Below are 14833 nucleotides of genomic sequence, written 5' to 3'. Positions count from 1 at the left end.
CACTACCGCTGCATATTCTAACCTGGGGCAGATCATGGCCACTATCAATTTTTTCATCATTTCCTCATCCATATAATGAAATGCTACTCTTATGTTAGTCAAGAGCTTATAAGTCTCTCCAACTATCTTGTTAATGTGCTTTTCTGGTGACAAACTATCTTGGACCAGCACTCCCAAATCTTTCTCTTCTCTCCTTTTTGTGATTAATTCATTACCCAAAAAATAATTCAGTGATGGTCTCCTGGTACTTTTACCCATTTCCAATATTTTACATTTCTTTACATTAAATTTCATTTCCCACGTCCGGCTCCAATTGTGTATCCTATCCAAATCCTCCTGCAGTATTTTACAATCCTCCTCAACTTCTATCTTCCTCAAGATCTTTACATCATCAGCAAACAGACTCGCATAACTGTTCACTCCATCTACCATATCATTTACGTAAATCAGGAACATTACTGGCGCCAACACTGAGCCTTGAGGGACTCCACTTGTTACTTCCCTCCATCCAGACATCTTTTCCTTTATTACTGTCCTCATTTGTCTGTCTCTCAAAAAGTCTCTCATCCATTCCAGAAGTTTCCCCTTTAGTCCTCCTATATATTCTAGTTTCCACATTAGTCTCTTATGAGGTACCTTGTCAAAGGCCTTTAACATTACTGGCGCCAACACTGAGCCTTGAGGGACTCCACTTGTTACTTCCCTCCATCCAGACATCTTTTCCTTTATTACTGTCCTCATTTGTCTGTCTCTCAAAAAGTCTCTCATCCATTCCAGAAGTTTCCCCTTTAGTCCTCCTATATATTTTAGTTTCCACATTAGTCTCTTATGAGGTACCTTGTCAAAGGCCTTCTCTAAGTCTAAGTACACACAATCCACCCAACCATCTCTCTCCTGTACCACATCAATCGCTCTTGAGTAAAAGCTCAACAAGTTTGAAACACATGACCTTCCACTTCTGAATCCAAACTGACATTCAGCCAAAATATTCATCTCTTCCAGATATTTTATCCATCTGTCTTTCAGGATTCTCTCACACAATTTTGCGACCATGCTGGTTAGAGACACTGGTCTATAATTCAGGGGTTCTTCCCTGTTTCCTCCCTTGTAAATTGGTACCACATTTGCCCTCTTCCATTCTTTTGGCACTTTCCCCTCTTCCAGTGAGCATACAATTAAGCTGTGAATTTTTATCCGCCAGTTGTTCTCTGCATTCCTTCAGTACCCAATTAGAAATTCCATCAGGTCCTGGGGCTTTCCTTACATCTTGAGTTTCCAGTAATTTATACACTTCCTGCACCTCCACTTTTATATCTTTCATCACCGGAACATTTCTAATCACTCCCTCCCCTTCCACAAGCTCATATTCTTTAGTGAAAACTGACTGGAAACGTTTGTTCATTATTTCTGCTTGCATTGCCGCATCCTTAAAGACCTCTCCATCTACTTTCAGCTTGGTGATTCCTTCCTTTTGTTTCAGTTTGCCATTAACAAATCTATAAAACAGTTTGGGTTCATCCTTGCATTTGTCAGTTATACCTTTTTCAAAATTCCTTTCTTCTTCCCTACATATTCTTGTGTATTCGTTTCTTGTTCTTTTATATTCTTCCTTTGTTCTGTCGTTACCTCTTTTTCTCCAATTGTTCCACGCCTTATCTCTCTCTTTTTTGGCTATCATACACCTTCTATTAAACCACTCCTTTTTCCTGTTTTCTTTCCCTCTTACTCTTGGTACAAATTTTTCCACTCCCAAATTATAGAGGTCTAGAAAGATATCCCACTTCCTCTGTATCTCTCTTGTTTCTCTGAATTTTCTCCAATCCGCATTTTCAAAAAAGTTTCTCAATCCTGTAAAATTTGCTTTCCCAAAGTTGTATCTTCCCTGTCTATGAAGCTCGTCTCTTGGCTCGACGTTTCCTATTAACATCTGGAACTCAGTGACCACGTGATCACTTTTTCCCAAAGGACAGAGATATTCCAATGATTCTATTACATCGGGTTCTTTGGTGAACAGTAAATCTAACCTTGCTGGTGTGTCCTCACCTCGAAACCGTGTCTCTTCTTTAACCCACTGTGTCATCACATTATTCATTATTATATTTAATAACATAGTACCCCACGAATCCTCGCCGCCTCCCGAGTACCATTCCTCCCAGTTCACCTCTTTACAATTAAAGTCACCCACCAAAATTATATTATTGCTTTTCTCAATTATTTTTTGCAAGTAGCTAGCCATATCTAACAACATCTCATGGTATTCGTCATCCTTCCATGCTCTCGTCTTTGGGGGAACATACACTACCGCCATATCTCTCTTAACATTCTCTCCAGTTTCTAATTTCATATATATCACTTCAGCCCTGCCTTCTCCCATTTCCACAGTATCTACATTTATGTTGTTCTTCACTGCTATCATCACTCCTCCTCCCTTTTTTTCTTTTCTGTCTTTTCTCCACAGTTTGTATTTACCATCTCCCAAATGAACATCAATATCTTCTCTTAATTTGGTCTCTACAAAGCACATGACATCAGGTTCATGTTCTCTCAAGAAATCATTAATTTCGATCCTTGTCGATATGAAACCATCAACATTAGTATATATCACCTTCAAATTATTTTTGACATTATTAATACCCTCTTCTCTCCTACTCTCTGTCCGTACCACTTCCTCAACTTCTGATCTTTCACAACCATCCCCCCTAGTTTCCTTCACTGCTATTTCCTTAAATACCATTTCCTTACTTTCATATCCAATACTCTCCAAAAAAAAGTATTACGTTCTTCCTCTGTCCTCTTATCATTTTTTTCCTTTACTTCTTCCTTTAATGATTTTAAAACTTCTCTTTCTTCTTCATTCAGATTTTTTCTTATTATAATATTTTCCATCCCTGCCTCTTTGCTTAATTTCCAGGTCACTTTAAGTATCTCATTTATTACACTTTCTGATGTAAACTTGACTCTCATTGGTCTTGTTTCCCCTTTCTTATAAGGCCTTATCCTCCTTACTTCCTCAATTTCTTTTACCCACTTGTCTCCTTCGGGGTCAATCTTGCCTAATATTCCTCTCACCATGTTCGTGTCTTTCTCGAGTCTTGCGAACCTAACCTTTTCTTCCTCTTCCCTGTTTCCAAATACTACCACACATCTGTTCCTTTCTACAGTTTCTCTCACTATTTTCTCTTTTTTCTTCAGTATTTTCACTACATTTTCTTCCATTTCTTTCTTGTTCATTTCCCTTTCTTCCTGGATGATCTCTCTTAAGCTGACCACTTCTTTCTGTTCTTCTTCTACGTGTGCCCACTTTGCCTTGTGTTCTTCTAATACATTACTATGTAAATCTATGATTGTTAATATGATAAAACCAGCAATGTATATTGGAAACATTTTTCACACACCTCATTATAGTGGTTCCTTTTTATGGGTGCATGGCATCATTTGAATAATTAATTTCATCTGTAGCAATGATCATAAATCAATATGCTAAATGTCAGCCAGCATACGAAATGCCAGATTAAAATACTGTAATGTATTTTTTCAGTACATCACATGAAACATTGCTACTGTACCTGATATAGTGAACACAAAGGTCAGACGCAAATTTATTGAAAAATATATGAACAGGAACTGAACACATCAAGTTTAATTAGGTAGCATGTCTATAATATAGTTACTTTTCATAAGCTATCAGTTTTAAGCTAACCTAAATTTGTTGCAGTTATGATGTTTTAATTAAAAAGAGTATTGATATATAAATACTCTTTTTTTTTTTTTTTTTTTTTTTTATTTTTACTAAAAGCTTGACAAGTTCGTAGAATTGGTATTTTTTTTTTTTTTTACTAAAAGCTTGACAAGTTCATAGAATTGGTGTAATCAAGCTGACATACCTCTTCCATTTCAGTCATTTCAATAATAGTATTACTGTACTAGAGGTATATCCAAATATGTACACACATTGTAAAGTTATATTTATCTTGAAAAATTGTATAGAAAGTAATTTTTGTAGATACCATGTGATTTATCACTGAATGTGGAGTGTAAAGGGAGTATGTCATAAGTTATGAAAGTTTTAGTGTCCAAAATGAAAATTTATGTGTAGCTTATTAAGGTGCTGTAAGAAATGAATTATTTGAGAGAAGCATGTAGAGTTACATGGTGAGACAGACTGACAAATGAGGAAGTGAAGGAACACTGTGGTGTAGATGTGGATGTGATAGCCTTAGGAGGAATACATTGAGGTGGTTTGGCCATGTGGAGAAGATGGAGAGCAAGAGCCTAACGAGGAGAGTTCGAGTGAGGTAGAGGGGGGTGAAGGAGGGGGAGGCCAAGGATGATATGGTGGAATGGAGTGGAGAGAGATATGAGAGAAAGAGGTGTGAGCCGGGAGCAAGGCAGTGAAGTGGCATTGGACAGGGCGACATGGAGACAGTTTGTTTGTGGCCACCCCTTATGGGATTGAGGCATCAAGCAATAGATAGATAGATAGATAGTTGAAGATTCTTATACTTTATTCTTAAATTCAACTTAAAGAATATATGATTAGATAACAGAAACAGTAGAATGGGTTTTAAATACTCATAACCTGAAATATTTTCTAACTCAGGAGTGAAGTTGGAAAGTATGCAGCTTACTGCCAACGTGCCCTTGAAAGAACCTTAGAGCATGGGGGTCGAGAAGCCAAGCCCTCACGCATGGAAGTGTTGTCTATATTACTGAAGAATCCCTACCATCATTCCCTTCCCCACGCTATACCCGTCCACTTCATCAACGAAACTTACCAGGTAATCTCAATAGAGTTTTTATTGTTGTAATAGATAAACTTTAACCCCTTAACCACGGGGATGTCGGGAGGATAATTGCTCTCCTACTGACTTTTTAAAAATATTTGCCAAAAATCAGTTATTAGTCCTAGAATATTATACAGTAAGCCCCCGCGATTGGCGATCCAATTAGTCTGGCGAAACTACCGCCAAATTCGAATTTTGCCAAACGCGAGTTCTTTTTACCATATAACCCTTTAACCGCGGGTATTGTTTTGGTCTGACTGTCCTCTCCCGCAGGGGTTTCAGCCAAATGTAAACAAACCTTTAAACCTTAATAACTCTGCACAGAATAAAGCTAGAGAAAAAAATAAGATACCATTAGAAAGTACTAACCTTCAGCTTTCCATTGATGTAGGTTTCATGACTTTGTTGACTTTCACAGGACGGGCAGTGCCGTTAGAAGTGAGGGGTGTAAAATCACTATTTTTCGCTCACACACCATTACCTTCGCTCATACACCATTACCAAATGCCAACCTCATTCTGATAATAATACTATAAACATATATGAACACTGCACATACGATAAACACCCACTCTGTGTTCACTGAGGCAGGTAAAAGGCACTGTAATTACCCGCACTTCACTGCTACATCAGCGATGTTGTAATCACTATTTTTCGCTCACACACCATTACCAAATGCCAACCTCATTCTCATAATAATACTATAAACATATATGAACACTGCACATACGATAAACACCCACTCTGTGTTCACTGAGGCAGGTAAAAGGCACTGTAATTGCCCGCACTTCACTGCCACATCAGCGGTGTTGTAATCACTATTTTTCGCTCACACACCATTACCAAATGCCAATCACATTCTGATAATAATACTGTAAACATATATGAACACTGCACATACGATAAACACCCACTCTGTGTTCACTGAGACAGGTAAAAGGCACTGTAATTGCCTGCACTTCACTGCCACATCAGCATGTGTTGTCACTCACACAGCTGGACAGATACTGATGCGTGCTTGGTCAGGGGTGGGGTGGGGGGCCCAGGGGGTGGGAGGTGGGGGCCCCAGGGGGGGGAAGAGGGAGGTGGGGGTCGGCTGGAGTGAAAGAACTTAATAGCTACTCTCCCTTGAAACAATTAGCGCACGGAAAAAACGCGGGGTATTCAAAATATTCACAAACATTCGAGAATGACACCCGTGGTTTGGTCCAGTTTTTGCAACGTCATTCTGGAATGGCACCCGCGGTTAAAGGGATAAATTGCCTATAAAGTGCCTCAATCAGTCTTTGGTCATTGCCAAAGTCCCCCTTTTGACCCCTAAAACACCATCTTTCGAGCTGAAATAAAATCTTTTTGCCTTCACATATTAATACACATGTAGAAAACAGACCAATAAACAATAAATAAAGCTAATAAGACATGATATAAAGGTTGTAACTAACCATAAATAGAGTGAAGATAGGCTTGCTTGGCTGGGGACGTCGGAGTGGCAGTGGGGGCAGCTTAGTTGCTACCACCACTTCCCTCATCACTCTCCCCCTCCTCCCCCATAACCCCCTTAGCAACCATTTGTCTCGCTTGATCATCCACTTCATCGAAGCCAGAAAAGTCAGCATCCAGCTTAAAGAGGGCAGCGAAGCTTGGCTGGGGAGGTTGGGGAGGTTGGGATGGCTGGGGAGGTTGTGGCTGTTCTTGTGGCTGCTTTTGGGGCTGTTCTTGTGGCACATCGAGTGGGGGGGGGGGTTATCAATGATTTCACAGTTATCATCGTCTACGGGAATGGTGGCAATGACGTCTTGGATATTGCGTTGTCTGTCCAGATTCTCTAAGAAAAACTTTGTTATTTTTGCCTGCTTTGACATTTTCAATTTTTCTTGATATTGTTCAACGTGCGGCCGCCAAGGGACCGCCAAGTTTGAATTCAAATCGCCAAGCGCGCATTCGGTGGTCCGTGGCCACCCTACCGCCAAAAGTGAGTTTCGCCAAGTTGAAATTCGCCAAACGAGGGGGCTTACTGTAATTAGATAAGCATATGGCACATACCATCAGCTTTCTCCTGGGATGTTTGTTGAGCCTTCGTCAACTACCGTAGGACTTGTGGAGACTTCTGAAGTTGGGTAACGGAGTGTCCACTTTACACTTCCCGATACCCTGTAATATGGTTACCACTTCCTGATATTATAACTACAAACACTGTTCTATGAATTCAAGTAGTTTGGAATCCATATTCCCCCAAAAAAAGAAAAAACACTGAAAGCAACATAAATTACGAACGCATACGAGCTTTCCACCCACGCTCGTTTCCCGATGGTATTCTGAGGCGGAGCTGTCATTTATTATTCATAAACACACTCACACTTGCTCCCGAGCGTCTCAAAAGTGACGTGCCGCGGTTAAGGGGTTAAGTGAAATCTGTTCTGTTTATCCATCATCCAATCCAGTATTGCCCCATCAGGAGTAAGGGTGGCAGGTTGAGGCACTCACCATCCACTTACTCGATGTAGTGCTGCTTTGGGTGTCTGTCCTTTCCTCTCTTCCTTCCACTTCTGTCTTTCTTTCCTTCATTCTTTTCTCTTCCTTCTGCCTACAGATGACTTTACACTACCTCTTCTGTCTTTCTTTCCTTCATTTTTTCCTCTTCCTTCTGCCTACAGGTGACTCTTAACTGAACAACAAGCCAGATGGGTTTTTGCACACCAGGAAACCATTTACTATGTTAAGTGGTAACCATATAACCAAATTAAGGCACTCCAATTGACTTGAGCCTGCATAGGTTTATATCCAAGTGATGGTTGGGGTTTATTGCTTGCGTAATGCCACTCAGGGATGCGTGAGACTGGTCATTCTCATTTTAAATGTCAGGACCAACTTGCCTAGCCCTGGGTTCCTACACTCCTCATGGGGCAACATAGGATTGGATGATGGATGGATGGATGGAGGAGTAAGACTACTTATTCTAGGCTTGAAGATGAGAGTGGACAGTTGTGAGCAGTATGGGGAAAGAAAAAAAAGGAGCCTCCTCATAGAAGTAGACTCTCATGAGCCACATTGCTTGGAGCACTGTAACTCTGTAGACCACCAGGTGTTTTGAGGGGGTGAGAGAATATTCAACGGGACACCTGCAGTCACGAGCACATGGATTGAAGGCCACCCTTCCAGTTCATTACAGTAAGTCCTACATGAACACGGAGGTCTTATTATTTTTGTTTTGTATGGTCTGGTTAGTACAGTGGTATGCAGCATTGAAGACCGTTTGTCAGTATCATAGAAAATGGGCTAAGAATTTGCCATTATAGTCTTCTCTTGGTTATAGCATACTTCATTATCACTGCAAAATTAAAATCTGTACTCTTGTCATTATAGCGTATTTCTGCAGCTCAAAATACGGTTATCACGTGCCTGAACTGAAGTGAGCCCACAACTCACAAATATATGCACTCATTCACACCTCATGCATGCATATGTCCAGCACATCAGCCCATGACATTATCACACGAGTGAGCTAGTGAGCTGCTTTCATTGGCTAGAACCTTTTAGCCATCAAAGTTTGTTTTTCCTTGGCTGTGCCATCACGACTCGAGTAGAAAGTGAATTTCACGAAGCATTCCCCGCACTCCGAAGCCATGAACAGCAATATCCAGGGTCAAATACATGATAATATTCAGTTATACAAGTTGTATTGCTCATTTTTGTGCTTAATGGACAGGTAACATATTGCTGTAATATTATTGCAGATAAAATACTCATTCAGTCATTCATCATCATATCAGGTGTTGCCCCGTGAGGAGTGTAGGAGTGCGGGGCTAGGCAAGTTGCTCTCGACATTTAAGATGAAAGTAACCAGCCTCACTCATCCCTGAGTGGCATTATGTGAGCAGTAAATCCCAACCACCCCATGGATATAAACCTGCACAGGCTCTATCCAGTTGGAGCACCTTACCCACTAAACCACCAGGCACCATAATTTGGTTGTATGGATTCCATCCAGCATTGTAAATGGCTTCCTGGTGTACAGGAAACTATTTGGCTTGTCACTCAATGTAGAGTCACACGTAAACGGAAGGAAGAGGAGAGAATGAAAGAAAGAGGAAGGAAGGAAGAGAGGAAGGGCAGGCACCCAAGAGCAGCGCCACATCAAGTGAGTGGATGGTGAGCGCCCTTATACCTTAAAATACTCATATAATTTTAAAAGCACAGAAGTAGCATATAGTTAGTCTCCATCTATTACATTGGTGGAGACTATTGTTTTTGCTGGTATTATTCCTGCCTCAGAGTCTCGCTATGATTCCAGGAGAACTGGGGACTGCACGAGGAATCTGAAGGGCCTGGGTAATGTGTCCTGGCATGGGCCATTGCTGATAGAAAAAAAAAAAATCCAAATCTTTTACATGCAATGGAAGGGCATGTTAGAATGCCATATCAGTATTATGTTGAGAATGAGATATTGGTGGTGTCTGCTGGAGATATCAATATGACCTGCACATGGAATCTGAATGGTCCAGGTTATGTGTCCTGGCATAGGCCATTGCTGATAGAAAAATTCCAAATCTCGCCAATGGGGTCAAGGTCATTGTAAGAAACAGTAGGTGGAGACTAGTAACTCTCTGCAGGAAGTTACAGGGTTCTAGTTGATTTTGGTTTGACCAGCTTTTGTTTACAACCAAACCCAGTAATGTCAGTAATATTGTGTGTTGTCCCCTATGGTGAGTTGTCTCCTGGATGTCATGCACATGTATGGAAATTGATAAACTATTGTAGTCAGATGTCCCTTTCTGATTTTTTGCTGAGATTTGGGTTGGGTTAGGTTAGGTTAGGCAGGGTTGGGTTAGGTCATGAGTTGAGTTAGGTTCGGTTGGGTTGGGTTAGGTTAGGTTAGGGTGCACATAGTACTGTACAGTATAGTAGTATTTTCAGGACAACTCACCACAGCTTAGCTGTTGTCAGGTGTTCCCCTAAATTCCCTCGCACGTGCACAGCACCCAGGAGACAACGCACAATGGGTGGAGAACTCACCATGTAACACCGCCGCTCACTCAAGGTCACAGACTTCCTCACGTTAGTTTAAGCAGCAGAAATACCTCTCCAGTTCATTTCCTTTTCTCCCTGGGTGTTTTCTATATTTTTCTAATCATTTGTAGGATGGTAAATGATTGTATACTGCTGCTTTTATTTTCCCTGTTCTTTTTATCAGTGTTCATTCCAAATCAATTTTTTATTTCTCAAGCTTGATGGCAGACTTTCTTAAACCTACTCAGATCTACCAAAATTTATTATTACTAGCCTAACCTTACATATTCATAACCTAGCCTTACATAACCTAAATTGTCTAACCTAACAAAACAATATAACTTAACCAAAAATACTCTGTATAAAGATGATTGTCCTGTGAATTAGCAGTTTTTCTTGAGCATTCTGTAGGCATATGCATTAGCAGCATTGATATAGTATTGGAAGTAAATGATATTCCATTCATAAATAATGTTCTTTCAGAGAATTTGATAACTCACAAATTCACTCAGAATTGTTTTGAGAAAATTGCTGCATTGGAAATTGAAATCACCAAGCAGGGCTTAAGGATCTATTTTTATAAGGTTGTTGTCAGATTAATGTTCATTTCATGTATGTTAATATATTTCATACAGTACATCAGTTAAATTTTGTATACTGATGAAGAACTCACCGTTTGTGTTTTACTAATGAATATAGTTAGCACTTTTCACCATTAGCCTCTTCATCTCAAGGATATACAGTACTGTATTTGTTATGCCTACTTTTTTTTTTTTTTTTTTTTCCCAGCATAGAAGAAACCTTAGGTTGCAGGAGTTAACTCTTAAGTCCAAGAGGTCTTCTTAGCTGTGTAAAATTATGTTGGAGTAGTAACAGTAACATGGTCAAGACATCATTGTAGTGAACGGTAATTGGAGGTAGTAAAGGCATCATCATACTGAAGAGGTTAATGTAGGTAGTAAAGATATTGCCATACTGAAGGGGATAATGAAGGTAGTAAAAACATCATCATACTGAAGGGGTTAATGGAGTTGGTAATCACCATACTGAAAAGGTCATTGAAGGTAATTTAATATCCCACCTCCTTCAGACTGTGAGAGGTCATTTCATATCCAGCTGTTATTGGGTGGTGATTGCCAAAATGAAAGAGAGAGGTTGCCGTTTAACTGAAGAGGTCATATTTGAAGTTACATTCAGAACATTTAATATTGCTTTTAATAACTGTTATATATGTTAATATAACTTTTAATTATGATTATCATCTCTGTTTTATCTCTGCCAGGTGATTGGTTTTGATGGATCAACCACCATCGAGGAATTCTTGACTTCATTGAATCATGAAATTGGATGTCGTGATGTACAGCAGTCTGGCTTTGCGCTCTTTTCAGATGACCCTATAGAAAAAGACCTGGAACACTGTTTAAACCGTAATGCAAAGGTTGGTCTTATTATATTGTAGCCATATTATGAACTTCATGGTTGCTGTCTTTCATTTCTGGTTAGTTTGTTCGTTTGATAGAAGATATCCTCCACCTGTAGTGAAGGCCAGGCCATACATTGGCACGGTATTCTGGTCAGTGGATGGTACATGTTGAATAATTATAACTTATTTTGTAGGATAGTGGATGATGCTCATTGAATGATTTTATAGGCAAAGGATTGTGACAAGGAGTGGGAGGAACTGAGGATCTGAGGAATATGGACAGTCAAGAGGGTAGATGAGTTGAGGTACTGTATGGATATAATGAAGGGGGGATCTTTAGAATAATGTGTAATGTGAATTGCAAGGATTGGCTACCCAGTTGAAGTTGAAAAGTAAGCTGGGCATGGAAAATAATGGAAAGATCATGCATAGGATAGTTCAGACACATGAAGAGGTCAAGGAACAATTATTTAGACTAAGAAAATGGTATGAAGGAGAACATGAGACAGTCCATGAAAACAGGATGTGAGATGCTCAGAAATTATCTGAAGACTAAGGCTGTAAAATAAGCATTGGCTTTTACATGCAGGCATAGAAAATTACACTGAATATTGTATAAAAAAGTACCAGGTGCAGAACAGAGGCACTTGGTGTTTTAATGTACAAACTGCCACAGTCAGCACTTGATTCAGAGTCACACATTAACTACTGATGAAGATTTTGAGACGAATGAAAGACAGTGGAACTTCGAGTGCATGTGACCCATGTTTTGATGTGAACAAAGTCAGCTCCATAGTTACTGACTCTAAATGGGTCACACAGATAAAGTCTTTTGATTAACTGGTATAGTAGAAAGTTGAATACATATATTGGCATGATTTTGTGGTAGGTGGGGGTGCTTACCATCCACTCACTTGATGTAGTGCCGCTGTCGGGTGTCTGCCCTTTCCTCTCCTCCATCCTTCTTTCCATCCATCCTCTTCTGTCTTTCCTTCATTCTTTCCTTGTCCTTCTGCCTACGGGTGACTTTACATTTCCTTTTCTCTCTACTTTCTTTCATTCTTTCCTCTTCCTTCTGCCTGTGGGTGACTCAACACTAAATGACAAGGCAAATGGTTTTCTGTACACCAGGAAACCATTTACTATGCTGGGTGGTAACCATATAACCAAATTTTGGCACCTGGTGGTTCAGTGGGCAATTATTGTGCTCCAGTTGGATTGAGCCGGTGAAGTTTTATATAGAAGGGGTAGTTGGGGTTGACTGCTCATGTAATGCCACTCAGGGATGAGTGAGACTGGTCACTCTCATCTTAAATGTTGGGACCAACTGCCTTTCCCCGGGCTCCTATGCTCCTCATGGGGCAATGTAGGACTGGATGATGGATGGATAGTGTGGAAGTTGATGCAGCACTAACGACCCTCTTAGTCCAAAGATGTATTTTCTCTGTCGTTTTGGTACTAGTAGATGATTTTATGTAGCTTAAGGGTGACATCTTTCATTGCATGGGTAGTGTAAGCTACATCTAACCCCCTGCAGTTTGAAAAGGCTGTACATTGCTAAGGTTATGAAAATCATGTAGAGTTAGCATAAGCAAAGTAAGAGCTACATCACATAATTTATTTGTTTATGGGGGTTATGGAGAATGTTAAGCTGCATTGGTTAAAGAGTGAGTGAAAGAAATTCAGGAAGCTGGGTGTGAGGCAGGCCATAGGTAATGTAAAGAAACTAGAATGAAAAATACAACAACAAAAATTTTGCAGTAAAATCTTTTAAGTTTGGTAGAGGTTTGTCTGTCACACTTATCCAGAATGAGGGAGAGATTTTGTTATTAGACAGTTGGTAGAATTTCATAAGTACCACTGAGGATTTAATTGCTGTCATTTCTTTTTTTCTTTTTATGAACTCCATTGTGTATGAATGATGTCACAATTCTTGTAATTGTGAAAGTGTAAATGAGTGTCGAGAGCTAGCAAATTCCTTAGATAGAACTGGCAATTTTTGAGAAACAGAAGACCATATTATTACAGTAAAAGTCCAGTTATTCAGCAGCTGATTATTTGGTAGATCCGATATATCAGCAGTTTTGAGAAATACTTCCATTTATGAAAGTCTTTGATTGTTCAGCAGATATTCCAAATCATATCGGCAATCCAGGAGGTGTTACCTGTGACGTGTAGGATTACTGTATAATTACACTTGTATATGTTCACTAATCTCTATATTTTCAGATTGATTTATAGTACAAGTTGATGTATTTGCATTGTAAATCAACATTTATACAAAACAAAATTCTGTCATGGCGATTTGTCAAACTAGAGACAAAGCATTTCCACTAACTTTAGGAAATTTCCGCCCTGAATCCTGATTTTGTTTTTCATAAGCCTGTCTGTCTATCTATCTATTGCCAGACTCCTCAATCCCGTTTGGGGTGGCCACAAACAAATCGCCTCCAAGTCGCCCTGTCCTCCGCCATTTCACTGCCCTGCTCCCAGCTCACCCCCCCCTCTCTCATATACATCTCCACCCCATCCCTCCATCTCATCCTTGGCCTCCCCCTCCCTCGTCCCCCCTCCACCTTACTCACATACACTCTCTTCATCAGTCTTTCACCCTCCATCTTCTCCACATGGCCAAACCACATCAGTGTGTTCCTCATAACGCTTCCTATCACATCCACATCCACACCACAATGCTCCTTTATATCCTCATTCATCAGCCTGTCTCTCCATGTGACTCCACAGGCTCCTCTTAAATAGCTCATTTCCACTGCTCTCACTCTTGACTTGTGTCCTTCCAACAACATCCAAGCTTCACTTCCATACGTTAAAGTTGGTATCACAATACTGTCATGTAGTAACTTTTTCACTTCTATGCTCACTTCCCTGTTTCTTATCACTGCTTTCAAAGAACCAGCAACCTTTCTTCCCTGCTGTACCCTTTCAAGCACTTCACCCTCCAACCTCCATCCTTACTCATCACACTACCCAAGTACTTAAACATACTCACATTTTCCAATTCCTCACCATCTAACCTCGCTGTACATTCACTGACTTCACCTCTCTCAAAGACCATCACTTTACTCTTCCCTACGTTCACCTTTAGATTCCGTTTCTTACACACTCTCCCAAACTCATCCACCAAGCCTTGCAGCTCCCCTTTGTCTTCACCCAACAACACAGTATCATCTGAAACAACAGTACAGGGAGTTTCCAAACACTATCCTCTCTCACCAGGGCCACTCCAACATCCACTACCCTACCTTGTACCTCTTTTATTACCCCATCCATGTACAGATTGAACAACCATGGAGACATGACACATCCCTGTTTCAACCCAACTTTCAAAGAGAAAAATTCACTTAGTTCACCATCCACACGCACTGCAGCCTTCGCACCATTGTACGTACTCTTCACAGCATTCAACAACTTCCCATCTACTCCATATATTCTTAACACTTTCCACAATCCTTGTCTATCCACTCTGTCATATGCTTTCTCCAAATCCATGAAAGGCGCATACAACTTCTTTCCCTTCTCTAGAAACTTTTCCACTAAAGATCTAAGAATGAATATCTGATCTACACAACCTCTTCCCTTCCTAAAGCCTCCCTGTTCTTCT

General features: G+C 40.2%; 1 protein-coding gene across 1 annotated transcript in view; it reads left to right on the top strand.

Moving 5' to 3' along the window:
- Positions 1–14833, top strand: part of LOC145405833 (uncharacterized protein CG43867) — a 329511-nt gene that overhangs the window by 264883 nt on the left and 49795 nt on the right. The window contains exons 20-21 of the mRNA XM_080277076.1: positions 4601–4778; positions 11074–11229. Coding sequence (XP_080133202.1) covers positions 4601–4778; positions 11074–11229 — 334 coding nt within the window. The remainder of the gene's footprint in view (positions 1–4600; positions 4779–11073; positions 11230–14833) is intronic.

This window comes from Coenobita brevimanus, chromosome 68 (assembly GCF_032717465.1).
Source record: "Coenobita brevimanus isolate Jiangsu-jjx chromosome 68, ASM3271746v2, whole genome shotgun sequence".
Classification (NCBI taxonomy): Eukaryota; Metazoa; Arthropoda; class Malacostraca; order Decapoda; family Coenobitidae; genus Coenobita; species Coenobita brevimanus.
Note: the sequence above shows the minus strand (reverse complement) of the source record. Positions and strands in the feature narration are given on the sequence as shown.